Source organism: Somniosus microcephalus, chromosome 8 (assembly GCF_052327205.1).
Source record: "Somniosus microcephalus isolate GS21.2 chromosome 8, FLI_Smic_1.0, whole genome shotgun sequence".
NCBI classification, from domain to species: Eukaryota; Metazoa; Chordata; class Chondrichthyes; order Squaliformes; family Somniosidae; genus Somniosus; species Somniosus microcephalus.
The window spans coordinates 202,673,757-202,701,444 of NC_140994.1; the positions used below are offsets into that span (position 1 = coordinate 202,673,757).

At 43.4% G+C, this 27,688-nt stretch overlaps 2 protein-coding genes across 9 annotated transcripts in view; both read right to left on the reverse strand.

The window, feature by feature from the left end:
* The window catches only part of smad5 (SMAD family member 5), a 79,630-nt gene extending 77,020 nt beyond the window's left edge, over positions 1-2,610 (reverse strand). The window contains exon 1 of one of the 4 annotated variants that reach the window (XM_085995600.1): positions 2,520-2,610. The gene's annotated coding sequence lies outside the window, so the exon portion shown is untranslated. Of the gene's footprint in view, positions 1-1,956; positions 2,052-2,122; positions 2,213-2,504 lie in introns of those variants that run through there. The other 3 variants (XM_085995601.1, XM_085995599.1, XM_085995602.1) reach the window with 3 other exon arrangements.
* An 18,750-nt stretch (positions 2,611-21,360) lies between these two features.
* The window catches only part of cnot8 (CCR4-NOT transcription complex, subunit 8), a 36,180-nt gene continuing 29,852 nt past the window's right edge, over positions 21,361-27,688 (reverse strand). For 4 of the 5 annotated variants that reach the window (XM_085995603.1, XM_085995604.1, XM_085995605.1 and 1 more), the window contains exons 5-7: positions 25,961-26,105; positions 25,076-25,186; positions 21,361-23,108 (exon numbers count right to left, since the gene is read on the reverse strand). In XM_085995603.1, coding sequence (XP_085851729.1) covers positions 22,977-23,108; positions 25,076-25,186; positions 25,961-26,105 — 388 coding nt within the window. In that variant the 3' untranslated portion in view covers positions 21,361-22,976. Of the gene's footprint in view, positions 23,109-25,054; positions 25,187-25,960; positions 26,106-27,688 lie in introns of all 5 variants that reach the window. The other variant, XM_085995607.1, reaches the window with a different exon arrangement.

Sequence of the window (27,688 nt, forward strand, 5' to 3'; positions counted from 1 at the left end):
TAGAGAGGTTACACGCTAATAAGCACAAAAGAATACATGCAAATGATTGCACGGGAGAGCAAGCGCAAGAGAGTGAGACTATAGAAGAGAGCGTGTCCATGCACTGGTCTGTGGGGGGTAAAAGAGAGCAAGTGAGCCTACTGGGTGTTGGAAAGGGAGAAAATAAACAAGGGAGAGGGAAAGTGCTCATACATGACAGGGAATGCGTGGTAGACAAAGAATGCAACAGAAAGGGGATTATCAGAGAGAACATAGTTACTTGGTGTTGCAACTTAAACTCACTGCTTAAAGAATTTAACGTGATTGAAAGTCACCACAAAATGTCATTGGCAATCAAAATGGCACATGACATGAATATTAATTACTTCCAAAAATCTTAAACAAATAATGTACAATTATTGTCTGCATCATTAAAGAAGCAAAATGCTAGAGCAAACAAAACCCAGAATTGATAGGCACCCACTCTGTCCTTTGACAGTGCACAAAAGAAAATAACTAAAGACAACTATTTAAAAAGGGGATAAATTAATTGAGATTAAAATAGATTTATAACTAGAATGCATTAATACAGTACAATTAAAAAAGATTAGCACCATTGACTCAAATTAATGGTTTATACATTGTGATTTTTTTCATTTATCCTATGAAATTATAACCGCGATCTTAATTTTTCCTTCCTTCCAAAACAATTGAATTAAATTTCAGTACTGATATTTTAAAATCTGGACCTTGGTTGTCTCATATACATTAACAATTCTAGTGGAAAACTAACTGTCATTTCTAGCAAAGTTTTAAGATACCATTGCTACAATAGACAGCTGTGTGGCAATGCCTAAATACATGCATACCTTGAAATTTGTTGTAGCTTTCTATTTTATTTGCCTGACTAAAGTTCAGTGACTGTGGGAAGCGACTAACGTTTGGTTGTAGTATGGCTTACTTATTTGGAATCAGCATTTAGAAACACTCATGATCTCATATTTTGCCAGAAGGCACCAGTCTCAAGAAATTAACAAAAAATTATTGATTTCTGTATTTTTCTATAACCTTTTACACAAATATTTCAGGGCGCATACACATCTCCTAAAATGTTATTCATTACAAGAATCACAAATTATATTACCTTTTAAAAATTAAACTTGGATGCAACATGTCTTCCAATAACATATCCCATCACAAACTGCTTTTAAATTATAGTGTACTGAAAAAGTCCATGTACACCCGCTTTATTATATCCGAGCACGTAAATCAAACCACCGTAAGACTGATTTAATCTAAAACTGCTTTAACATCTGCGAAGTGCACTGTCCTCAGTTTGGCAGAATCTGGGTATCGCTCAACGCTACAGCAGCTGCCTTTCTCCTGTCCAGAACAGGACCCAACATTCATCTAGTCTGCACCCGCACCCGCCCCTTCCCTCCGGAGCTTCACTATCATCTGATCGGGTTTCATGTAAATCACTGACAACACCATTCTTTTCCGCTCTCTGCGTGATTACGCGCACCCACCTCTTTCAGTGTGTTACAAAGTTGAAGAGATGGGGCTCGGAGGGGTCGTTTTCTCTCTATTTTCTTACTTTAAAAAAAAACCACATCACCAATTCGCCCCCTCTTCACAAAGTGCGCAACACCCGCAACTAAACCGTGGATGGGACACTATTCCCAACTGTAAAACTTTCCTTACAATCGCTTTTAAACTATACTTCACCACCACCCCCTCAAAAAAAGAATTCTGCAGCTAATCTGCCCCAAGTCCCCCTCCCCCTGGAGCTTCCTCCATTCGGGCTCCATTCCGCAAACACAACTATCCCACTGAAGTTTAAACCCCCACACGAAATTACACTCGCATTCAAGACCGGTTCCAATGGGAAGGAAGGGTGATAATGGGATGGGGAGGTTGAAACCGGGATGGTTTAAATTCTCAACCCCCAGAGATTACCCGAAGTTTTAAACCCACCCCCAAAAAAAATCCACAGGAGAGAAACGACAACCAATGTGCGGCTCCCGCAGAGCTGGAGGTGACGCCATGTCGGACACTGAAAACTTCTCGCTTCACAAAGCGGCCGAGCAAGCGCTAGCCTGCGGGCCGGGCCGCCGCTCGCCAACCGACTTCTCCTCATTACCTTTTATTCTGCCTTTTCCTCCGGTTTTTTTTTTCTTTCCTCCTTCCCCTCCCCCCGCGCCGCCGCCCTCCTCCACAACTTTCAACTCGATCGCGCTGTAAGGGCTGGTGACACTCAGACGGGAGGCGGCGCACGGGCCGCGGTATCGCTCCGCGGGGCGGGGGCACCGGGAATCAAACGGAGAATTCTCCCCGCGGCTGGGGTGAGAGGGTCAGATCCATCCGAGCCAAACCGCCGGGCACAGCAACAAGTTCTCCGCCCACAGCTAGCAAACCCAACCCTGAGGTTGGTTTCCGACAATGTGGGTTTATCTGCCCCTCAGTTAAAACGAACGCTTTTATTTTAGGGGGGGGTTAAAGTTGTCGAAACGTCGCGAACTCACTTGGTGACACTTTACCTTCAGCCATGAAAACTTTCCTCCACTCGCGCACCCTGAAGCTGCGCAGCCGCCCCGCCTCGGCCGGCCGGCGGTGACGCGCCCGTCCATCAGCCTTTGTCTGTGCAAATGCATAGAAGGGTTTCTGAAAACATCACAATGAATGGGCAGCGGTCCGCCATTGTACTGATGACGCCCTCCCTCCACTTTACATGGGGATTTAATAGCAAAAGCAACTCTCTCATATTGTCCAGCTTTACGTTATACTCTGTTGACTTTTTGGAAGGGATTGCCACATCATCTGCGACAAGATGTGGGACTAAGCACGACTGCTCTTTCAAAGAGCCAGCATTGGCACGACGGGCCGAATGGCCTCCTCCTGTGCTGTAAGTTTCCACGATTCTCTGATTTTAGATACTTGTATTTCTATCTGTAAAAGACGACCGTCTTAACACTTCTGAAATACGGTGCAATACAAAAGGATTTAAACCGACGCCAAGATTGAATGAATTCTGGATTGTAGTTTACATGAGATGAATTTATGAAACATTTTAAAGTTTTTTGTGTGAATGCTTTGATAATGACTTTATCATTTCAGTAATGGTTGGCACAGAACTTCTAAAAGAAATAACTTGCATTTGTACAGCGCCGTTCACGACCTCGGGACATCCCCTAGGGCTTTCCAGCCAATGCAATACTTTTGAAGTGTAGTCACTATTGTAATGTAGGAAACGCGGCATTCTGGAAGATTTCTTAAATATAAAGTTGTAATTTTTCCAGAATAAATTAATATTTTAAATTCTGCTTATTTTTCTCATAGCATCTGGTTTTAATATTGATAACGGAAATAGTATTTTCGATGTGAGTTTGCAATTGATTCATATTTTTCACTTTTAATTGCGAATAGTAATCTTGTGCTAGGGAATATCGGAAAGTAACCAACCAGTATATTACGTGTATATATTCCGGAATAGCGCTCATCAACAAAAACTCCGCAAAAAGCAAAAACAGCAAGATAGTGCTTAGCAATGTTACGTTTGAAGATTTGGATAAATCATTACGTGTATCGGACAAAAATACCATGTTAAAACCATTTATTACATCATAAGTAATACTACGAGGAGCAAGTTTCCAGGCTTGTAAAAACACTATAAAATATTGATTTTCTGTTGTGACACTCAGTAGGCCGGATGAATGTTGACCTAAAGAACACATCTTGAGAAGAATGATTTAATCCAGGCTTCAAGCGTCTCCTCAAAAATGTTGATCATTTCTACACGTTTCCGGGTTTCATTTCATTATTTTTTTCTCAGAAAGCACACATGGAGTTACTGAGCGTGGGCGATTGTCATTTTAACAACACGTTTCAGAGATTCTCCAATCACTTCGCGACTATAACGAGTTTAGTCATAAAATTAGCTCAATAAAATGATGGAAGTAGGCGGCAGTGCATGTTTTTATGTGTTTTTTCATATTTTAACTCGTGAAATATGTGCTATAAATCTTTAAAAAGTAATCGTAGTGTCGCTGGCTAATGACTCAATTCTGGAAACGTGTTATACACACTGAACCGCGTAAATCCAATCTGATCGCAGTTTAAACATTGGGCCAGAAATTCCAGAACGGGGCTTGCAGCGCGTGCAAGCCCAGTATTTGCACTTACCCCGCGCTCCTGCCGATCAGCTCCAGGGACGCCTGCACTTCCAGAAACTGAAGCAAGAATCCCGGGCAGCGTATGACGTCACGCCGCCCAGGAGCGCAGCCAGCGCGGACCCAGGAGCGTGCAGTGTAAGTGAGACACGCCCCTTGAGGTCTCAGTTTCACTGGACACGCCCCCAATGTTTCTGTCAAGCTGCTTTGCTTTTTTACATGCAAAGCAGCAGTTTAAATAGGTTTTTGGAAGTTTTTTGAAGATTTTGGTAACTTTTATAAACTTTTTAAAATGTTTACATTATTTTGAGTAATCTGAAGTAGTTTTAAAGAGAATTAAAGCAATTTAAAGACTTTTAAAAGCCCTAAAAGAATTTTTTTAATTCCATTTATTTATTTAGCAATGTCGTCGTCATACGTGTCTTCACACTGTTCCCTTTTGGGAACTGTATGAAGTGGTGGAAGGATTTATGGCCGTGATTAACGCTCATTCCGTGACCGTAACCATCTTTGAACCAGCCATTAGGGCGGTTAGTCCTATGGCGGGAGGGTTTTACGGGCTCCCACAAGCTATACAAGGAGGGGGGGCCACCCACACCCACGGACGCAAATATCCCACTGGATGTCAACCCAGAATTTAGAGCCGGAGCTCAGACTCCACTTGCCGGGACTGTCTGGAGCGGGGTTCGAAACCCTACCCTGATCTGGCCCAGCGGCGGGGATCCTACTGCTATGACAAAGGCCCAATCCGATTAGCAACGTGAAATGGCAGCATAGGGCTCCAGTCACGGGGAGGGAAAAGGCGCAGGAAACGTATGGGTGTCACCTTTTGTGCGGAGTGGGCCTTTTGCGTAGCAGTAAGCATCCCCGCTGATGGGCCAGAAGGAGTAGGGTTTTGAACCCCACTCCAGACAGTCCCGGCAAGTGGAGTCGGAGCTCCAACTTTAAATTCTGGGTGGACATCCAGCGGGATACTTGCGTCCGTGGGTGTTGGTGGCCGCCCCCCCCCCCCTCAGATGGGTTGTGGAAGCCCGTAAAACCCTTCCGCCATAGGACTAACCACCCTAATGGCTGGTTCAAAGATGGTTACGGTCACGGAATGAGCGTTAATCACGGCCATAAATCAATCCACCACTTCATACAGTTCCCCAAAGGGAACAGTGTGAGGATACGTCCGATGATGACCTCTTGCGCAATGCACCTCCTTGGACCCTCAGTCGCAGGGGGCAAGTGGTGCAAGTGTTAAATTTTTTATTTTATTGACATGTAAAATGTTGGCGCAATAATTCCCTTCCAAATGCGCTAGTACGGTCAGGGTACTTACGCATCTGGCCGGATGAAATGCCGGTTTTCAGCATGCACAGTGCATGTGGGGAAAACCGGCATTTCCTGTCCTCTGAACGAAGGGGTTCAGAGGCAGAACGCGTGCGACTGCACATGCAGCGTGTGCGCAGTATAATTTGCCGCTTTCATTAATGCTTTCAGTGAGGTCCAGTCATTACAACTTACACATGAAAAAAGCATGGGTACAGTTGCTACAGAGGCTGTGGAGGAAGATATTTCTTATCGTGGAGCTTCTGTAAGTATGTATGTCTGTATATATTCCTTTGCGTGTTATGTATATATTCCTTTCCTTATGTGTATGGATGTATTATTTAATTATGACTTTCAGAGAAAGTAACTTATTGGAAAATCATAATTAAAAACATACATTCATAGTAAAGGAATATAAAACATACATACATATACGTAAAGGAATATATGTGGACATACATACATAACTCATTCTCACATTCCATTCACACAGCCACAATTGCTCCTTCTACCTACCGTTCTGAAAGCCCTTTAAAAAAAAAAAAATTTAAACTTTAAAACTTACTTAAAATTTCTTAAAGTAACTTCCCTCCCTTTCCCAAACAAAAATATTGCATTTCAAAAGCTCCACGATAAAATATATCTTCCTCCGCAGCCAATGAACCACTTTACACTTGCTTTTTTTCAGTGTAAGTTCTGAGGACTTACCCTCACGGATTTCATGAATGAAATCCACGAAGTTCACTGCGCAAGCGCTGCCTGTGCAGTCGCACGCGCTCGAGGTCTGGAAATGCCGGCGTTCCCCGCATGCGCTGTTCCTGCTGAACGCCGGCATTTCCAACGGCCAGAAGCGTGAGTACCCCGAGCGCACTCACGCTTCTGGCCTGGAATTTCTGGCCCAAGAATCGAGAGCGAATGCTCATCTAGAAACGGCAAGTTCATTGGAATATATTAATGCAGTGCGATCTTGATTTTTCTTTCTTTGTCTCCCTATTTGCTGTGGCGGATGAAGCTCTCTTCTTTGTATTGGGTTTCCTGCTCATTCCAGGGCTGTGATCAGGCTCTTTGCTTTTGGCCCAGTGGCTACATGACGTTGGGGAGAGTGGCGACGCGAAGTCTGCGATTCAAAATCCCAGCGAACTTCTTTCCACATCACCGCAAAACAATACAAAATCTGGAATTTGAACAGGAAATGTCAAGGTGATTCAGTAGTAATTTAACGTCACTCATAAAAGTTACGTTATTGACTTTATTTTTTACGTTGTTGTATGATTTTAAAAAAGAAGCTACTTTCCCCACAATTTACAAGGGCGGTTCTAAACATTATCGGTAAAATGCATGGTACACAGAAGGGTTTTCACAAATAGAATTAACCATTGGATAATCAATATCGTTCAAGATTTCAGTTTTTAGGTAGTTCTTTGATCTGCACACCGTTCGGATTTTTTAAACCAGCTCTTTATTAATTCTCCAGTATTTTTCCAGTTCCAATGCAAATATATCAGTGTTTACTGTATTAGTTTTTTAAACTTAGAATACATTTTAATACGTTTTGTAAATTAAATATATATAACTGAACTAGTTTGAACGATTGATATTAAATATTGTTGCATTGTCATTATTCACGCTTTTTCTGTGAGTATATTCGGACATTAAACAATGGTAAGAAGCACATTTCTCATCTAACATGCTGCTTGGTTTAGATCAGATCATGGCGTTGAATTTCTTCGGGTCTTTTCTAGCTCAGCCGCCATAACTTCATTCCCTGGCGTGAAGCACAATGCTATGGTCTCCACCTGTCACTGTAATAGCAAGAGGATCTGGTGGTTCGGATTTTAATTCCGGAGAGAATAATTCGGTATTGCAACTCTGTCCCCGTAACTGTGTTAAATTCCTCAGCTCTCATTTGAAATGGTATAACACCTAGGGAAGAACCTAGATCTGTGTCAAAGGATTAAATAAGTGGTTCTTGTACAAGTGGGGGAAAAAATCAATTATTTTATTTATAGTGGTGGCTGCTGAAAGCATTTGGGTAGAAGTTTGTGAGAGATATGCTCAGAGACAGCGAGCGTACGGCCCCCGTGACGCCAGCACAGCCTCGGGAGATCGCGGGGGGGGCGAGCCTCGGGAAATCGCGGGGGGGGCGAGCCTCGGGAAATCGCGGGGGGGGGGGGGAGAGCCTCGGGAAATCGCGGGGGGGGGGGAGAGCCTCGGGAAATCGCGGGGGGGGGGGGGGGAGAGCCTCGGGAAATCGCGGGGGGGACGCAACCGCACCGGACCTCGGGCGCTAGGCAGGGGGAGGGGCCGGAGAGAGGGACAGAGGGGAGCGGGGGAGGGGGTGGGCGAGGGTAGGTGTAGGGGTGGGGAGGGGAGGGAGGGATAGGACAGGGAGAGGACATGACAGGGAGAGGGGGGACACACAGGGGCAGGGAGACCAAGCGCCCCAAAATTGCCCTCGCAACGCGGGGCTCCCCAGCTAGTATTACATAAACCAAAGCATTTCAAACAGGTCTCCTTAAGAGGAGATTTGATAGAGGTGTTTAAAATCATGAAGGGTTTAGATAGAGTAAATAAAGAGAAACTGTTTCCAATGGCTGAAGGGTCGATAACCAGAGGACACAGATTTAAGGCGACTGGCAAAAGAACCAGAGGCGACATGAGGAAAAACATTTTTACGCAACGAGTGGTTAGGATTTGGAATGCACTGCCTGATAGAGTGGTGGATACAAATTCAGTAGTTACTTTCAAAAGGGAATTCGATTAAATAGTAGGAGAAAAAAATAGCAGGGATATGGGGAAAGAGCCAGGGAGTGGGACTAACTGGAATGCTCTTCCAAAGAGTCGGTATGGGCTTAATGGCCTCCTTCTGTGCTGTACTATACTGTGATTCTAAGTTATGACTCCATTTAATCAACAAAAAATGTTTTCCAGTTTAAACATTGTACAGTTCATCTATGTTCCTTCATGGTTAGAGATATAAAAATAATATAAATTATGCTTCCTTTCAAAAGTTTTGTGGCGATTAAATGTAGCAACTCCTTACCTAAAATATTAAATTGGCAGACTGACCCATCAGTTTAGCATGCAGGGATGTGTAATGTGAACCAAGAAATATAAAACCTATCAAATAATATTTTGTTTTTTACAACACAAATTAAATGCAGCTGCTTTGCATAATAAACAATGGCAACATTTTGTGAAAGTTTCACTTGCCACACATGTAACATAGTATATCTGTACTAAGCAAACAGTGTCTTACATATAGTAACTTACATGATTTTTCTTGTCATGCATTATCTTGGTTTGATATTTTTTTTAAACCCACAAATTACAGTTCCCTCACTGATCCTACTAAAGGTCTCCGGGCTGTTAGGCTTCGCAATACATTTCCATTGTTGGATAATTGTTCCAAAAATTTGGCAACGACACCAAATTGGTGGGTGTAGTTAATAGAGGACGACTGTGACAAAATACAGGAAGACAATAATAAACTTCCAGAATGGGTGTGTAATTGGCAAATGAACTTCAATATAGATAAGTGTGAGGTGGTACATTTTGTTAGTGAAATTTCTGAGAATAAGGAGGCCACATACTCCTTGGAAAGTAAGTGTCTAAATGGAGTAGAGCAGCAGAGGGATCTGGGGGTACAGATACACCAGCTATTCACAATATATATTAATGATCTAGATGAGGGAACTAGATGTAATATCTCCAAGTTTGCAGACGACACAAAGCTGGGTGGGCGTGTGTGCTGTGAGGAGGATGCAGAGAAACTCCAGTATGATTTGGACAGGTTGGGTGATTGGGCAGAAACATGGCAGATGCAGTATAATGAGGATAAATGCGAGATTATCCACTTTGGTGGCAAAAACAGGAAGGCAGATTATTATCTGAACGGCAATAGATTGGGAGAAGGGGAAGTGCAACGAGACCTGGGTGTCCTTGTGCACCAGTTGCTGAAGGTAAGCATGCAGGTGCAGCAGGCGGTTAAGAAGGCAAATGGTATGTTGGCCTTCGTAGCGAGAGGGTTCGAGTACAGGAACAAGGATGTCTTGCTGCAGTTGTACAGGGCCTTGGTGAGACCACATCTTGAGTATTGTGTGCAGTTTTGGTCGTCTTATCTGTGGAAGGATGTTCTTGCCATGGAGGGAGTGCAGCAAAGATTCACCAGACTGATACCTGGGATGGCAGGAATGACATATGAGGAGAGATTGGGTCGATTGGGCTTATACTCGCTGGAGTTTAGAAGAATGAGAGGGGATCTCATTGAAACTTATAAAATTCTAACAGGACTAGACAGACTAGATGCAGGAAGGATGTTCCCGATGGCCGGGGAGTCCAGAACCAGGGGTCACAGTCTAAGGATAAGGGGTAAGCCATTTAGGACAGAGATGAGGAGGAATTACTTCACCCAGAGAGTGGTGAACCTGTGGCATTCTCTACCACAGAAGGCAGTGGAGGCCAATTCATTATATATATTCAAGGAGTTAGATATATTTCTTAAGGCTAAAGGGATCAAGGGATATGGGGAGAAGGCAGGGACAGGGTACTGAATTTGGATGATCAGCCATGATCTCATTAAATGACAGAGCAGGCTCGCGGGGCCGAATGGCCTACTCCTGCTCCTATCTTCTATGTTTCTATGTAAATCACTAAAAGTAGTGACGCAGGTTAATAAGGCCATAAAAAAAGCAGACTAAGCACTGGGCTCATTTCTAAAGGGATAGAATTGAAAAGCAGAGAGGTTATGTTAAACTTGTATAGAACCTTAGTTAGACCACATGTGGAGTACTGTGAACAGTTCTGGTCGCCATATTATTAAAAGGATATAGAGGCACCAGAGAAGGTGCAAAAGAGATATACTAGAATGATACCAGAACTGAGAGATTATACCCATCAGGAAAGATTGAACAGGCTGCGGCTCTTTTCTGTTGGAGAAAGATGAGTGAGGGGGGTGACCTGATAGCGGTCCTTAAGATTATGAAAGAGTTTGATAGGGTAGATGTAGAGAAGATATTTCCACTTGCACGGAAGAGCAGAACTATTGGCCATAAATATAAGATTTTAATATAAATATAATATATATAAATATAAATAAATCCAATAGCGAATTCATGAGAAACCTCTTTACCCAGAGCGGGTAGAATGTGGAACTTGCTACGACACTGAGTAGTTGAGGTCGTCGTCATACGTGTCTTCACACTGTTCCCTTTGGGGAACTGTATGAAGTGAGTAGCATAGATGTATTTAAGGGGAAGCTAGATAAACATGAGGGAGAAAGGAATAGAAAGATATGTTGATGGCGTTAGATGAAGAAGGGTGGGAGGAGGCTCGTGAAGAGCATGGACCCGTTAGGCCAAATAGCCTGTTTCTGTGCTGTAAATACTATGTACCCAATACTCCCTGATAGGAGAGGAGGCTGCAGATCTTACGAACACCAAGTTTTGTTATGCTTGAATAGCCAGTCCTGCTATTAATCATAAAATAAATATAAGAGTTGTCAGCACAGATTGCTTGCAGAGTGTCATGGGTGCATCGTGGAAGATTTGTCCAGAGTGCTTACATAAAGTGATACTGCTGCATTGTCTACTACCTTGTTGACTCTTCATTTAACTAAGAGTGATAGATCCAGGAAGTCCCATGAACTCAAGCCCTAGGTTTCTCAGAGGCACAGTCCCTGACAGAAAACATTAGTGACATTTCAAATACTGTACACAAAATGCTACTGTACAAAAAAGTTTTATATTAAAAACTTTATTTCCAATACAAAGTTCCTCAGACGGCAGTTGAAAGGATTTTCAAAGTATTTTGAGTGACTTTATTGGTTCCCCTTCTATTTTTGTTGTTGGTAGTAGTTTGCTGACTGCTCCTTTTTGATTGGTAGCTTTTGAACTTCATGATTGGTCAGGTTTGTTTCTGCTTGTTACTTGCTCATTGGCACATTTCTAAACTCCAGTGATGATTTATTGCTGTTTTATGGTAGTTGCACACCATAGTACCAGAGTCTCTCTGAAATGGTCAGTATTACCCAACAGACTAGAGGTTTACAAACACTAATGACTTTATTTACAAACATCAAAAATGAAGCACAAGCAGTAAATACTAAAAGAATACACATAACAGAGAGGATGTAATGGGCTAATTACCATTCATAAAGAACAATTTATGATCTAATTTAAGCACTTCTATCACTTCAGTTTGCAAGGTAAATTCAGACTTTTTCCTTTGTTCTCACAAATCTGCTTCTCCCTCAAACAAGGCTCGACAAAGAGAACTCTTTGACCAGATCATACTACAGGTATGCAGAGTGCTCGGTTCTCATTGGCATCAGGATTCTAGAGTTGTTGTTACACCCATCCAGGCAAGAGGTGAATGTTCCAACACATTCTTGACCTGAACTTTATAGATGATGGAGAGGTTTTTAGGAGTCAAGAAGTGAACCACTTATTACAGAATACCCAAGCTGTGTCCTGCCTGTTGATATGGCTGATCTAGATAAGCTTCTGGTCAAGGGTGATCCCCTAGATGTTGATGGTGGGGTGTCAGCGATGGTGGTCCCATTGGAGGTCAGTGCGAGGTGGTTGGACTTTTTTCTTGTCGGGAGATTGTTATTGCCTAGCAGTTATGTGGTGTGAATGTTACATGCACCCATCAGCCCAAGCCTGATTATTGTTCAGGTTCTGTTGTAGGCTGGCATGAAAAATTCATTATCAGAAGAATTGTGAACAGAGCTGAACACTAGCATCATCAGCCTTAGGATATTGGGGATGTCATTGATGAAGCAGCTGAAGACACTGTCCTGGAAAACTCAGAGAACAGTGTCCTGGGGCTGCAATGTTTCGCCGCCAACAACCACGCCTATCTTCCTGTGTCAGTACGATAGCAAAATACTGCAGATGCTGGAAATCCGAAATAACAATAGAAAATGCTGGAAAAACTCAGCAGGCCAGGCAACATCCGTGGAGAGAAAATAGAGTCGACGTTTCGGGTCTAACCCTTTTTCAAAACTGGAAAGGGCTGGGAGAGAACAAAAGAAGTGAAGAGACATTAAGAGGTATTCAAAACGAGACGAGATGGTGATAGGACTAGTGGAGACAAAAGACAGCTCTAGATTAGATGTGAAATGTACTGGCAGAATGAGAGACAGCTGCCATGTGGGAGAGAAAAGGGGGTGGGGAAAGGGTCAAAACAAAGGTGTGGATAAAATAAGCAAAAATGTAATAGGGGCCGAGGTTATGATCTGAAATTGTTGAACTCGATATCGAGTCCGGAAGGCTGTAAAGTGCCTAATCGGAAGATGAGGTGCAGTTCCTCGAGTTTACGTTGAGCTTCCGTGGAACAATGCAAGAGCCCGAGTACAGTGAGGTCTGAGTGGGAATAGGGCGGTGAATTAAAGTGACAGGCGACCCGAAGCTCCGGGGTCCCCCTTAGGACTGAACGGAGGTGTTCCGCAAAGCGGTCTGACTCCCAACTACTGGAGGGTTTTCTCCTTGACCCCCACTGACCTCAGTTTTGCTACAGTTCCTTGCTGCCACAGTCAGTCAAATACTGCCTTGATGTCAAGGGCAGTTACTCTCACCTGTTCTATTGCATTCTTGACATTATATTTAAGAAATCACAATCTAGGCAAATATAGTTGGTTGCATGTGCTCATGCAAATCAACAAGTATTTATATGGCGCCTTTAACGTAGTAAAACGATGGCTTCGGTCTTCCCAATATTTAATTGGAGAAAATTTTTGCTCATCCAGAACTATATGTCGGACAAGTATTCTGACAATTTAGAGACCGTGGAGAGGTCAAGAGAAGAGGTAATGAGGTAGAGCTGGGTGTCGTCGGTGTACATGTGGAAACTGACGCTGTGTTTTTGGATGATGTTGCCAAGGGGCAACATGTAGATGAGAAGTAGGAGGGGACCAAGGATAGATCCTTGGGGGACACCAGAGGTAACGATGCGGGAGCGGGAAGAGAAGCCGTTGCAGGTGTATCTCTGGTTATGGTTAAATAGATAAGAATGGATCCAGGCGAGTGCAGTCCCACCCAGCTGGATGACGGTGGAGAGGCGTTGGAGAAGGATGGAGTGGTCAACCATGTCAAAGGCTGCAGACAAGTCAAGAAGGATGAGGAATAACAACAGAAAATGCTGGAAAAACTCAGCAGGTCAGGCAACATCCGTGGAGAGAAATTTGAGTTGACGTTTCGGGTCGAACCCTTCTTCAAAACTGGAAAGAAAATCTGCGATCTGACAAAAGAAGTAAAAGAAACAAAAGCAGAGAAAGAGACAATAAAAGGTGTTCGAAGCTAGACGAGATGGTAATAGGCTGAGATTAGGTGTGAAGTGTACTGGCAGGGCAAGAGATAGCTGCCAGGTGTGAGAGAGAAACAAAAGGAAGGGGGGGGGGGGGGGGGGAGGAGTGGAAAAATTACAAGAAAAATGTAATAGGGGCCGAGGTTATGATCTGAAATTGTTGAACTCGATATTGAGTCTGGAAGGCTGCAGAGTGCCTAATCGGAAGATGAGGTGCTGTTCCTTGAGTTTACGTTGAGCTTCCGTGGAACAATACAAGAGGCCAAGGACGGTGAGGTCCGAGTGGGAATGGAGCGGTGAATTAAAATGACAGGCGACCGGAAGCTCGGGGTCACCCTTACGGACTGAACGGAGGTGTTCCGCAAAGCGGTCACCCAATCTGCGTTTGGTCTCCCCAATGTAGAGGAGACCGCATCGTGAGTAGCGAATACAGTATACTAGATTGCGAGAAGTACAAGTAAATCGCTGTTTCACCTGGAAGGGGTGTTTGGGGCCCTGGACAGCGGGAAGGTATAGGGCCATGTGTTACATCTCCTCCGCTTGCACGGGAAGGTGCCAGGCGAAGGGGAAGGGCTGTTTGGGGTGATAGAGAAGTGGACTAGGGTGTCTCGGAGGGAGCGGTCCCTACGGAATGCTGAAAGGGGAGGGGAGGGGAAGATACGATTGGTGGTGGGATCACTTTGGAGGTAGCGGAAATGCCGGAGGATGATCCGTTGAATGTGGAGGCTGGTGGGGTGAAAGGTGAAGACAAGGGGAACCATATCGTGGTTCCGGGAGGGAGGGGCAGGGGTGAGGGCAGAAGTGCGGGAGATAGAACTGACACGGTCGAGGGCAGTGTCAACCATGGTAGAGGGGAATCCTCGGTTGCGGAAAAAGGAAGACATGTCTGAAGCACTGGTGTGGAAGGTGGCATCGTCGGAGCAGATATGGCGGAGACGGAGAAACTGGGAGAATGGAAGAGTCCTTACAGGAGGCGGGGTGGGAGGAAGTGTAGTCCAGGTAGCTGTGGGAGTCAGTGGGCTTGTAGTGAATATTGGTCGATAACCTATCCCCAGAGATGGAGACGGAGAAGTCAAGGAAGGGAAGGGAAGAGTCAAAGATGGACCATGTGAAGGTGAGGGAAGGGTGGAAATTGGAGGCAAAGTGAATGAAATTGTCAAGTTCGGGGCGAGAGCAGGAAATGGCACTGATACAGTCATCAATGTATCAGAAAAAGAGGTGTGGGAGGGGACCCGAGTAGGACTGGAACAAAGATTGTTCCATATAGCCCACGAAAAGGCAGGCATAGCTAGGACCATGCGGGTACCCATGGCAACACCTTTGATTTGGAGGAAATTAGTGGAGTTAAAGGAGAAGTTGTTCAATGTGAGAACAAGTTCAGCCAGGCAGAGGAGGGTGGTGGTGGATGGGGACTGGTCGGGCCTCTGTTCAAGGAAGAAGCGGAGCGCCCTCAGGCCATCCCAGTGGGGGATGGAGGTGTAGAGGGATTGTACGTCCATGGTGAAAAGGAAGCGGTTGGGGCCAGGAAACTGGAAACTGTTAAAGTGGCGGAGGGCGTCCGAAGAGTCGCGGATGTAGGTGGGAAGAGACTGGACAAGAGGAGAATAGAGTCAAGATAGGAAGAAATAAGTTCCGTGGGGCATGAACAGGCTGGAACGATGGGTCTACCAGGGCAGTCCTGTTTGTGGATCTTGGGAAGGAGGTAGAAGCGGGCTGTGCGGGGTTGGGGAACTATGAGGTTGGTGGCAGCGGGGGGGAAGATCTCCAGAGGAGATGAGGTCAGTGACAGTCTTGGAAACGATGGTTTGATGTTCGGTAGTGGGGTCATGGTCCAGGTGGAGGTAGGAGGAGGTGTCGGAGAGTTGGCGTTCAGCTTCCGCTAGGTAGAGGTCAGTGCGCCAAACAACAGCACCACCCTTGTCAGCGGGTTTAATGACAATGTCAGGGTTGGATCTAAGAGAATGGAGTGCTGCAAGTTCAGAGGGAGGTAGGTTGGAGTGAGTGAGGGGAGCAGAGCAATGGAGACGGCCGATGTCACGGCGGCAGTTAGCGATGAAAAGATCTAGAGAGGGTAAGAGGCCAGGGGGAGGGGTCCAGGTAGAACGGGAATTCTGCAAGCGGGAGAAAGGGTCAGTTGTGCGGGGGGAAGACTCCTGGCCAGAGAAGTGGGCACGGAGACGAAGGCGGCGGAAAAAGAGCTCAACATCGTGCCGAGCTCGAAATTCATTGAGGTGGGGGCGTAAGGGGATGAAGCTCAGGCCTTTGCTGAGGACTGATCGTTCGGGGTCAGCGAGTGGAAGGTCAGAGGGGATAGTGAAAACACGGCAGGGGGTGAGATTGGGAGAAGGCGGGTCAGAGGAAAGTGAAGAGGAAGAAGGTTCCGGAGGGGCGCTGGTGTCCAAGAGTTGATGAAGTTTGCGATCCTTGACATCGGAAAGGAAGAAAAAAAGTTTTTTGTTGAAGCGTCGGATGAGTCGAAGGATGAAATGGAACTGTGGACCCGGACAGCTTTAAGATAGAGTGCGCCGGTGTTGCTGAAGAGAGAGGTCGAGAGTGTTCATGTGGCGCCGCATGGCGTTGAGCGTGGATCTCAGGATGCGGCGAGAGCAGTAGTTCGAGGAACGATGAATATCTTGGAGATATTTGTAATCCTGGGTGGATCCGAAGCACGAAGGGTGGAAGTTTAGTTGGAATCCACGTGGAATAAATCGGAACCGGAGACAGTTGCTGAGGAAAATGATGTGGCTGTGAAACTGAGTCTTGGCAGATACCTGATCAAACACGAGAAGGGAAACTGAAAGTAATGAAGATGAACAAGGTTGAAGAGCCAAACGGAGATCCCGTCGAAGAGAAGAGCAGAACTTCTTCAAGGTAGGCATTCCTAGAAGAGGTGTGGCAGTGAACCAAACACTAGTACGATAGCAAAATACTGCAGATGTTGGAAATCCGAAATAACAACAGAAAATGCTGGAAAAACTCAGCAGGTCAGGCAACATCCGTGGAGAGAAATTTGAGTTGACGTTTCGGGTCGAACCCTTCTTCAAAACTGGAAAGAAAATCTGCGATCTGACAAAAGAAGTAAAAGAAACAAAAGCAGAGAAAGAGACAATAAAAGATGTTCGAAGCTAGACGAGATGGTAATAGGCTGAGATTAGGTGTGAAGTGTACTGGCAGGGCAAGAGATAGCTGCCAGGTGTGAGAGAGAAACAAAAGGAAGGGGGGGGGGGGGCGGAAAGGAGTGGAAAAATTACAAGAAAAATGTAATAGGGTCCAAGGTTATGATCTGAAATTGTTGAACTCGATTGAGTCCGGAAGGCTGCAGAGTGCCTAATCGGAAGATGAGGTGCTGTTCCTCAAGTTTACGTTGAGCTTCCATGGAACAATACAAGAGGCCAAGGATGAGGGATAGTTTACCTTTGTTAGTCACAAAGGATGTCATTTGTGTGACTTTGATGAGAGCCGTTTTGGTACTGTGGCAAGGGCGGAAATCTGATTGGAGAGATTCAAACATGGAATTGCGGGAAAGATGGGCACAGATTTGAGAGGCGACAACACGTTCAAGGACTTGAGAGGAAAGGGAGGTTGGAGATGGGGCGGTAATTTGCAAGTACGGAGGGATCAATGTTTGGGTTTTTTTGAGAGGTGATGATGGCAAATTTGCGGGAGAGGGGGACAGTACCTGAGGAGAGAGAACTGCTAACAATATCAGCTAACATGGGAATCAGAAAAGGAAGTTGGGTGGTTAGCAGTTTGGTGCTCATAGACAAGATGAGCGCAGAGAGGTCATGAGGGGCGATCGGGACGTTCCGAGTGTTGAGGCCTTCCAAATCAGCTTCAGTTTGAGGATGCCACACACAATTTGATATTATCTTCCGCTCATTGTCGTGCTATTTGTCATGGCTTGAATCAATTTAAATTGACTATAGTTGGTAGTATTTTATTTCGTTGCTTATTTCTTCTTGTATTAAATCTGTTATCAGACTATTGAGAGATCGAGCTATAGCTCAAACAGGGTTCTAGGTTGCAGTCACAGGACAATTCACTGTAAAAAACAACAGAGTGTCTATTGACCCCACTGTGTCAGCCAATGAGTTGGAGGCCAGGCAGGACTTACAGAAAACTGTATTTTACAGCAAAGTCTATTTACTCAACAAACAGCAAAGCAAAGTCTATTTAAAGAGTCTGCAGCAAACAACTCATGACCAAAACTGCAGCAACTTCTGCTGATAAAGGCACGCTGATTTCTTCGGCAAAATGCAGCGAGTGGAGGATAGTTACATACAAATTGTGTGTAAAATCAATCCCAGTCACTTACAGCAGGCATGATTGACGGGGGAATTACCCAATCATCTCCATTCTGGCCGGGAATAGTGGCGTCACTATATGCAGCCATAAAACAAAGCATACAATTTTGTCCTTCTGCAAGACTTTGGTTAGGTCTCAGTTCGAATACTGTGTCATGTTTGGTTTCGTCTTTTGGTTATACTTTAATTTTTCCCGTATGCAGTCAAGCATTATTTATTTATACAAGTAACAGCATCATTGGTAAACGATGGCCTTAAACAAAATGTACAAGAAATATATTTGAAGTAGTGCAATGGAAAGTAGCAGTGATTTCTCATGCTTCAATATATCTTACATACATTAAATCAAATCAGTTTTGAACGTGTTGCCAAAAAGTATTCATTTAGAGCACCATCTGGTGGTAAAACCAATAACTCCCATTCAGTTCTAAAGTCTCAAATCTGTAATTCTGCATTTCAAAAATTCATCTAACTGATGGCTGTAGCAGGTTTCCCCCCCCCCCAACCACCCCCAGCGCAAGACTTTACAATCCAGTATTTACCAAAATATATTTCATATTTCTAAGTTAAAGATATAGAAGCTACAAAATGCCAAAGATCATTTATCCTTTAACTGGACGTACAGGTTAAATTAATACAATTCTACCATCAACAATTTGGTGACAAAGAGCCAGTGTTCCTGCCTATACAAACTCTAGCCAAAAAGTAGAAGAAACACCTATCAGGAAACAGCTTATTCTTGTTTAGTGCTGCTTTTTGAAGATTCATACTTTTCATTAATTAATTTTTGAACATTTAACTAAAAGCGAGGGATTTAAAAAAAAAATTTTTTTGCTCACTAAGACTGTTACTATTAACAATGAACTCGTGGAACATGCAACTGCAGTCAAATGAAAAAGTGAATATTTTACTCCAGGTGAGACTTGGATTCGGTCAGTTTAATAAAAAGTATATTCCAAATATCATCAGAGTACATAGTTTCCTGCCCAATAGCATCACTGTAGTGGCCATTGGAGGGTACATCACAGTTGGGGGGGGGGGGGGGTGGTGGTGGAAGGAGCTATAGCCTGTGTAAAGGAAAAAACTTGCACTGATATAACACTGTTCACAACCTCAATGTCCCAAAATGGTTCAGAACCAATTAATGTGTAATCACTGGTGATTTGTAGGCAAAGGCAGCAGACAATTTGCACACAGCAAGGTCCCACAAACAGTAATGAGATAAATGACCATTAATCTGTTTTGGTGGTATTAGTTAACTGATGTATAGTAACATAGAAAAATAGGAATAGGCCATTCGAGCCTGCTCCGCCATTCAACATGATCATGGCTGTACTTCATTTCAATACCATATTCCTGCTCTCTCCCCATACCCCTTGATGCCTTTTGTATCTAGGAATCTATCTGCTTCTTAAATATATTCAGTGACTTGGCCGCCACAGCCTTCTGTGGTAGAGAATTCCACAGGTTCACCACCCGAGTGAAGAAATTTCTCCTCATCGCAGTCTTAAATGTCCTACCCCATATCCTGAGATTGTGACCCCTCGTTCTAGACCCCCCAGCCAGGGGAAACATCCTCCCTGCATCCAGTCTGTCTAGCCCTGTCAGAATTTTATGTTTCAATGAGATCCCCGCTCATTCTTCTAAACTCTAGTGAATACAGGCCTAGTCGACCCAATCTCTCCTCATACGACAGTCCTGCCATCCCAGGAATCAGTCTGGTGAACCTTTGCTGCACTCCCTCTATGGCAAGTATATCCTTTCTTAGGTAAGGAGACCAAAACTGCACACAGTACTCCAGGTGTGGTCTCACCAAGGCCCTGTATAACTGTAGCAAGACATCCTTGCTCCTGTACTCAAATCCTCTTGCAATGAAGGCCAATATACCATTTTCCTTCCTAACTGCTTGCTGCACCTGCATGTTTGCTTTCAGTGACTAGTGTACAAGGACACCCAGGTCCCTTTGTACATCAACATTTCCCAATCTATCACTATTTAAATAATACTCTGCCTTTCCTACCGAAGTGGATAACTTCACATTTATCCACGTTATACTGCATCTGCCATGTATTTGCCCACTCACTCAACTTGTCTAAATCGCCTTGAAGCCTCTCTGCATCCTCCTCAAAATTCCACCTAGTTTCATGTCATCAACAAACTTCAAAATATTACATTTGGTTCCCTCATCCAAATCATTGATATAGATTGTGAATAGCTGGAGCCCAAGCACTGATCCCTGCAGTACCCCACTAGTCACCGCCTGCCACCCCGAAAAAGACCCATTTATTCCTACTACTCTCTGTTTCAGGACACCAGAATTCCCTGATCATCTTTGAAAAGTCCCATGGAATTGTGTGTCCCTTTAATAAATAGATGGGTCTCAGTTTACTGTCTTATTCGAAAGACAGGACCTCCAACAATGAAACACTCCAGTACCACTGTCAACCATTATTTGCTCAAATCCAGACATGAAGCTTGAGCGCACAATCTTCTGACTCAGAAGCAAGAGTGCTACCATTGAGCCATAACAGCACTATATCTAATGATTTCACTTCAAAAACTGCTGCCACATGTTCAATCACAATAAGTTATGAAGACAACCAAAAAGGTCCAACTTACCATACCACCTTTCAAAGTTTGAATGGAGGCAAGTGATTATTCAACATGGGTCACGTTCACCACAGACCTTCACTAGAAAGTAGGCTCACTTCTCATAAAACTGAGCTTTGTACATCAATGTGCATTAGTGCACAATGCCTCCACTTGCATCAAGGTGCAGTCACTTGAACGTATACATTTTGAAGGGCATTAAAGCACAATTTCCATGATTGTTGGTCTAGTTTATTGCTGGATCAAGTGCACCTTAATTCTGGTAGACTACACCATGCAACAGTTCAGAATTAAATTGTTTATCATTTTCATTAATGACTTTGATGAGGACATAGTCTTAAATTTGCAGCTGACAACATGCAACTGCAGTCAAATGGGTGAGTACTTTAAACCAAATGTTAAGACAAAAAAAGCAAAAGGGAAGAAGACATGCACAATTAGAGTGAACAAAAATTAAGCAGCAAACATCAACTCGCATTTAAATCAGAACGTAACAGAAATTCTCCCATGGTGCTTTACAAAGAGGAGAAAACTACTCACATTCTGAAACTCCAAACTGTACAAAACTAACGTCCACCACACAATGAAGCCTACATGGATGCAAAGCGACACTGTCGTAATATGCTATTCTTTGTTGCTAAGCTACACCTCCAAAAGACTAAAGACTACACATCTAGTGCTTGTATGAAACAAACCTTTAATTTACAAACTTATTTAAAATACATTGGTTCAGTTTTTTTTTAAAGTTTGGACAGCTTGCATCATCACCAAAGTATTAAAATAAATAGTTAATTCTTAAAAGGAGATTTCTGTAGAGGCGAGTGCTTAAAACCAATTGAACCAAATCTTTCATGAAATATCAATCGCTAGGACATGCTGTTGGCATGTGTGTACATCAAGATCCATTTTTACAAGTTGAGCTAATTAAGCAATGCATGAAGTAAATTAAGCACTTTACATTTAAAAATACTTCCATCACAGATACCCCCTTCAAAAGCAACATGAAAAGGTTTGAATGTATTCTTCACTTTAAAAGTGAAAGTAACAGTGCAAAGGTTTTGTTTAAGTCAATGTACAAGTGGCTTTTTCAAATCATTTTAAAGCAAAACTGTAATATTTAATAAATGAGACTTGGATCAATTTGTGATTCTTGTGGTATCAGTAATGCAGTCATTAATCATCATATGACAACAAAAGGATCATGGCTCCAGGAATCCAATTCAGTTCACGATGGAAGATGGGGCTCTACGTGCCATTAAGTATCACATTTCAGGTCAGTCAGGTTCAGGGTACATATACTTTGAATGGTAATAATGCAGAATTGCAAAGTTAGATTTACTTTAACAAAGGGATACTTATATTTGATACTCAAACGATGAAAATAAGAGCAAGAGCTAGTTTTCTGTTAAAAAATTTAAAGTAAAAAAAATCTTAATTCCATTTTCTTCCTTTAAACAGGATTAATTATAACTTTAATAACAGGTATTTGCTAAAAGTGTAAACAAGAACAACTCGTTTTAAATGAACTCATTTATGTTGAAGATTAATAACAGGACAGTACTACCATAAAACAAGTTCAATCCCCCAGCTGAAATTACTGCTTTTAACTGTTTCAGCCAATTGAAGAGGGCAATAATGATTTGGGGTTTCTACAGCACTCCCGGGTCTGGAATTTTCCCTTCCATTTGAATAATGAAAATTCCACCCAATGCCATTACAATACTTTGTGAACACTGTACCGCAGGATAAACATTAACTAAAAATAGCTAGTCCTGGATCCACTTTACACCCATAACAGTCTGCCAGTAAGAAAATGTTTTTTAGGCATGGACATATAAATGATTCTCATAAAAACAAACAAAGGTTACCACTATGCACAAGTCCATGGTGTTATGACCCAGCATGCCACAAAACATTGTGATGCGTAATTTTTACTACTAAATTCACCTGAGAGAAAGAAAGAAGAGTTAAAGAGAGAAAATAGGCAAAAAAGAGAGAGGTAAAAGAGGAGAAAATACATATATTTCAGGGTACAATCCAAAGGATCATCACTGGACCATTGCAGATTAACCTAAAGCCTGGCTTCCCTCCCATGCCTTCTACTGATCTAGAAAACAATGAGCAACAGCACAGCATTTACAAATGTTAAATGGCAGAAATGTTTTTTTTTTTAAAAAGCAGCCATGGGCAGTACACTGCCAAATGTCTCCAAAATTTGTGCCAGGAGAATAATACTCATTTTGTAGTAAAATGTCTGTTAAAATCAAGGTTTGGTAAAACATCTCAGCTGTGGTCAGTGCTGTTTGCTGTTGGTTTCTTCTTCAGATGTACCAGCTGTCCCATTGTGGTTGTTTGTTAAACCTGATCCAAGACCATACAAATGTCCACAGTACTTTGTGTCATCAATGTTGTCTTCAAAAAATAACTGAGAAATAAAAGTATAAATATTTAGGATGAATTTACAGCAACAACCAACACTAGGGGTTCATAATGAAGTACCTGCACAGTGCCATTGGACTGGCACTGTTCAGGAACACTTCTGCACAAATCAGTAAACTTGCCCCATAATGCAAGGTTAGCTAATCTACCTACATGTATTTTTACAGCACGTGAGCATGTAGCAATAATGCGCTGGGAACACCGGGAGTTGGGGCCAAACTTTGGGCAGCAGCAGCCAGTGAAGTCCTGCTGGCTACCCCTAGAGCAGTAACATTTTTGTTTCGGTGAGGGGAACCAAAATGCAGAAGAGGTTGCAATCTAAGTAGCCATAAGGGAAAGGCAAGGGCCACAAAACATAAAATTCTTCTGGGTCTCCCCTTCAGAGACCATTAGGAATGGGTGCTTGACAACGAGTGCACTACACAGGCACTCCAGTCACAATACTGAAACATCCAATTTAAATATTTGTATAGCTCTCATATGCCTTGCACTGTGCGTAGTCTCCCAGCATCCTTTGCGCTGACCAGCACTGAACCAATCAGGAACATCATAAGCCACATACCTGTCCACCCAAGAATATAGGGAGTCAAAGCTGTGTGCAACACTGTGTTACAACAGTCCCTTCATCTCAGACTTAGGATTAGGATGTAGCCTGGCCAGACTTGTATATTTAAAAAGAAATGGCCCCATTTTATTTAGTTATTATGTGCACTCTTTTACCCTATTCTAACCATATACAGACAAAAATTGGATCTTTTTCCTTTGGTTTCATGTCTTTTAAATACAGTAACTTCATATTATTTGAATGGTAATAGATTGGGAGAAGGAAAGTGCAAAGAGACCTGGGTGTTCTTGTACACCAGTCGCTGAAGGTAAGCATGCAGGTGCAGCAGGCGGTTAAGAAGGCAAATGGTATGTTGGCCTTCGTAGCAAGAAGGTTTGAGTACAGGAACAAGGATGTCTTGTTGCAGTTGTACAGGGCCTTGGTGAGACCACACCTTGAGTATTGTGTGCAGTTTTGGTCGCCTTACCTGAGGAAGGACGTTCTTGCCATGGAAGGAGTGCAGCGAAGATTCACCAGGCCAATACCTGGGATGGCAGGAATGACGTATGAGGAGAGATTGTGTCGATTGGGCTTATACTCACTGGAGTTTAGAAGATTGAGAGGGGATCTCATCGAAACCTATAAAATTCTGTCAGGCCTGGACAGACTAGATGCAGGAAGGATGTTTCTGATGGCCAGGGAGTCCAGAACCAGGGGTCATAGTCTAAGGATAAGGGGTAAGCCATTTAGGACTGAAATGAGGAGGAATTTCTTCACCCAGAGAGTGGTGAACCTGTGGAATTCTCTGCCACAGAGGGCGGTGGAGGCCAGTTCATTAAGTATATTCAAGAAAGAGTTGGATATATTTCTTAAGGCTAAAGGGATCAAGGGATATGGGGAGAAGGCAGGGACCGGGTACTGAATTTGGATGATCAGCCATGATCTCATTGAATGGCGGAGCAGGCTCGAAGGGCCGAATGGCCTACTCCTGCTCCTATCTTCTATGTATCTATATTAAAATGGCAGATAAATCAAGTTCGCCTGATGTGCCAGTCAATATTCCCCTCTCAACCAATACCACCAGAAAACAGGTTCATTGGTTACTCAAGTCATTGCTGTTTGAGATATTTAGCTGCTGTTTTTGTCTATAACAGTCTGCACATGTTCCAGCACCATCCTTACTCACCCAGATGAGCATAAATAACATGCTGCAAAATACAAGTTAAGGATTGTATGGTACAAAAATGGGAAAACAGAAAAACAAGTCAAAACAGGAAAAAAGTTACTCTGCACTACTTCAAAAATAATTCTGCAATCTGTACAAGACTTTTCTTGTCATGAAAGAGAGTTGAACAAAGTTGGATTAATTTATTTTTAAATAATTTTACCATAACGTGTCACTTTCATACCTCCCTCATTCTAAAGAAAGCCATGCCCGTCAGTAGTGAGTCTGAGCCTGCCTGGTGCTGTCGTCCAATTCGCTCCAGCTCAAGCTGTTCAGCAACTTCTTGCAGACCACCCTGTGGAAAAAGTCCAGTAACTGTTAAATGTGGCTGCTTAATTTCAGACTAGATGGCTGTTGCAGCAATTAAGTTTGATAACACTCTTCTTCGGGTTAAAAGGGGGATTAGAAAGACACACTGGCCTAGAAATTGGTTTGTGTCAGCCTGCCAATTCAAACTGGGCGCAGGGTATGACCCCATGCCAGAATGGGTAAGCCTCAGGCCTCATTTACATCAGATAGGCAAGCTTCAGACTCTTCCCAGGCAGATCACCAGCGAAGAGCATTTGAATTTCAGGCCTGAGTCACCGACAATGGGAGAAGGCAGCAAACGGGAGAGAAAGTCAAGGCAGCCGGGGGTGGGGGGTTGAAAGAGAGGGGGCAAGCTGTGGCTGGCCTGTGGGTTTTAATGTGGAGCTGGGAGGAGCACTCCTGCACCTGAAATTAAGGAAAGCCAGAGTGAAATGAATCATTTGACATAAACTAGTCTTTCTTATTGCGTACATCATAAATCTTTAAATTTTAGTCTTCACAATAAATTTAGCTGATGGAAATACAACAATTTTAGTCAATGACTGTTTCCTTCATTTTTGTAAAGCGCTGACATTCAGACACATGCACATATACACAAAAGTCTTACAATGTGAACCTACTTGAAATTATTTCAGTGAGATTAAAAGTACACCTGCTACGTCAGTGTATGTCTTAATTATTACTGCTCTTACTATTGTTCAATTGCGATACCCAACACAACCAGAAAACATGCAATTTATATTCAACTTGATACAAGTACCTTAAGGTTTTTGCAGCTTTTCATCAGGTACTTCACATCATAGATAGCAGGAAAGAACAAATGCAGGATATCAAAGAACTCTTGCTCTTCTTCAGGTAGTCGTGAGTGGGTTAGAAGTTTAATCAAGTAGCCAAAGTCATAACCACTGCACCAAACACAAATTTATCAGGCTTAATACAATTTTCATAACTAAATTCATATTTAAAAACTACAGTTTGATGCATACAATTTAAAGTTGCAAGTTTATAGAGTCAGAGTTATACAGCACAGAAAGAGGCCCTTCGGCCCATCATGTCCGCGCCGGCCATCAAGCCCCGATGATTCTAATCCCATTTTCCAGCACTTGGTCCGTAGCCTTGTATGCTATGGCGTTTCAAGTGCTCATCTAAATGCTTCTTGAATGTTGTGAGGGTTCCTGCCTCTACCACCCTTTCAGGCAGTGAGTTCCAGATTCCAACCACCCTCTGGGTGAAAAAGTTTTTCCTCAAATACCCTTTAAACCTCCTGCCCCTTACCTTGAAACTATGCCCCCTGGTTATTGACCCCTCTACTAAGGGGAAAAGTTCCTTTCGATCTACCCTATCTATGCCCCTCATAATTTTGTACACCTCAATCAGGTCCCCCCTCAGCCTTCTCTGCTCGAAGGAAAACAACCCCATCCTGTCCAGTCTCTCTTCATAGCTGAAGCGCTCCAGCCCAGGTAACATCCTGGTGAATCTCCTCTGCACCCTCTCCAATGCAATCACATCCTTCCTATAGTGTGGCGACCAGAACTGCACACAGTATTCCAGCTGTGGCCTAACTAGCATTTTGTACAGCTCCATCATAACCTCCCTGCTGTTGCCTTCATTAGCCGAGGCATAGAATATAAGTATCCCATATGCCTTTTTAACCACCTTATCTACCTGTCCTGCTGCCTTCAGGAATCTATGTACATGCACACCAAGGTCCCTCTGATCCTCTGTCCTTCCTAGGGTCCTACCATTCATTGTGTATTCCCTTGCCTTGTTAGTCCTCCCAAAATGCATCACCTCACACTTTTCAGGGTTAAATTCCATTTGCCACTGTTCTGCCCATCTGACCAACCCGTCTATATCGTCCTGTAGCCTGAGGCCTCCCTCCTCGCTATTTACCACTCCACCAATTTTCGTGTCATCTGCGAACTTACTGATCATACCTCCTACATTCATATCTAAATCATTAATGTACACTACAAACAGCAAAGGACCCAGCACCAATCCCTGCGGTACACCACTGAACACAGGCTTCCAGTCACAAAAACAACCTTCGACCATCACCCTCTGCCCCCTGCCACTAAGCCAATTTTGGATCCAATGTGCCAAATTGCCCTGGATCCCATGGGCTCTTACCTTCTTGACCAGTCTCCCATGTGTGACTTTGTCAAAAGCCTTACTGAAGTCCATGTAGACTACATCAACTGCACTACCCTCATCCACGCACCTAGTCACCCCCTCGAAAATTAAAAAAAAAAATCAACTTATGCTACAAGAACAAAATAATAGAGTTTAAAGATTGTTGAAATAAAGATCACTGATGGGAGGTTCCCATTCCCACCTCTCCCTATATTATCTCCAAAGGCTACATGTAACTCCCTAGCTGAGGGGGTAGGGAAGTCTCTGCCAATACTTTTCTGCAACTGTTAAGTAGCAAGTACGCAAAAGCAGTTGGATATTCTGAGGGTTCCTTCAAGTGGCAACCAATCTCCAC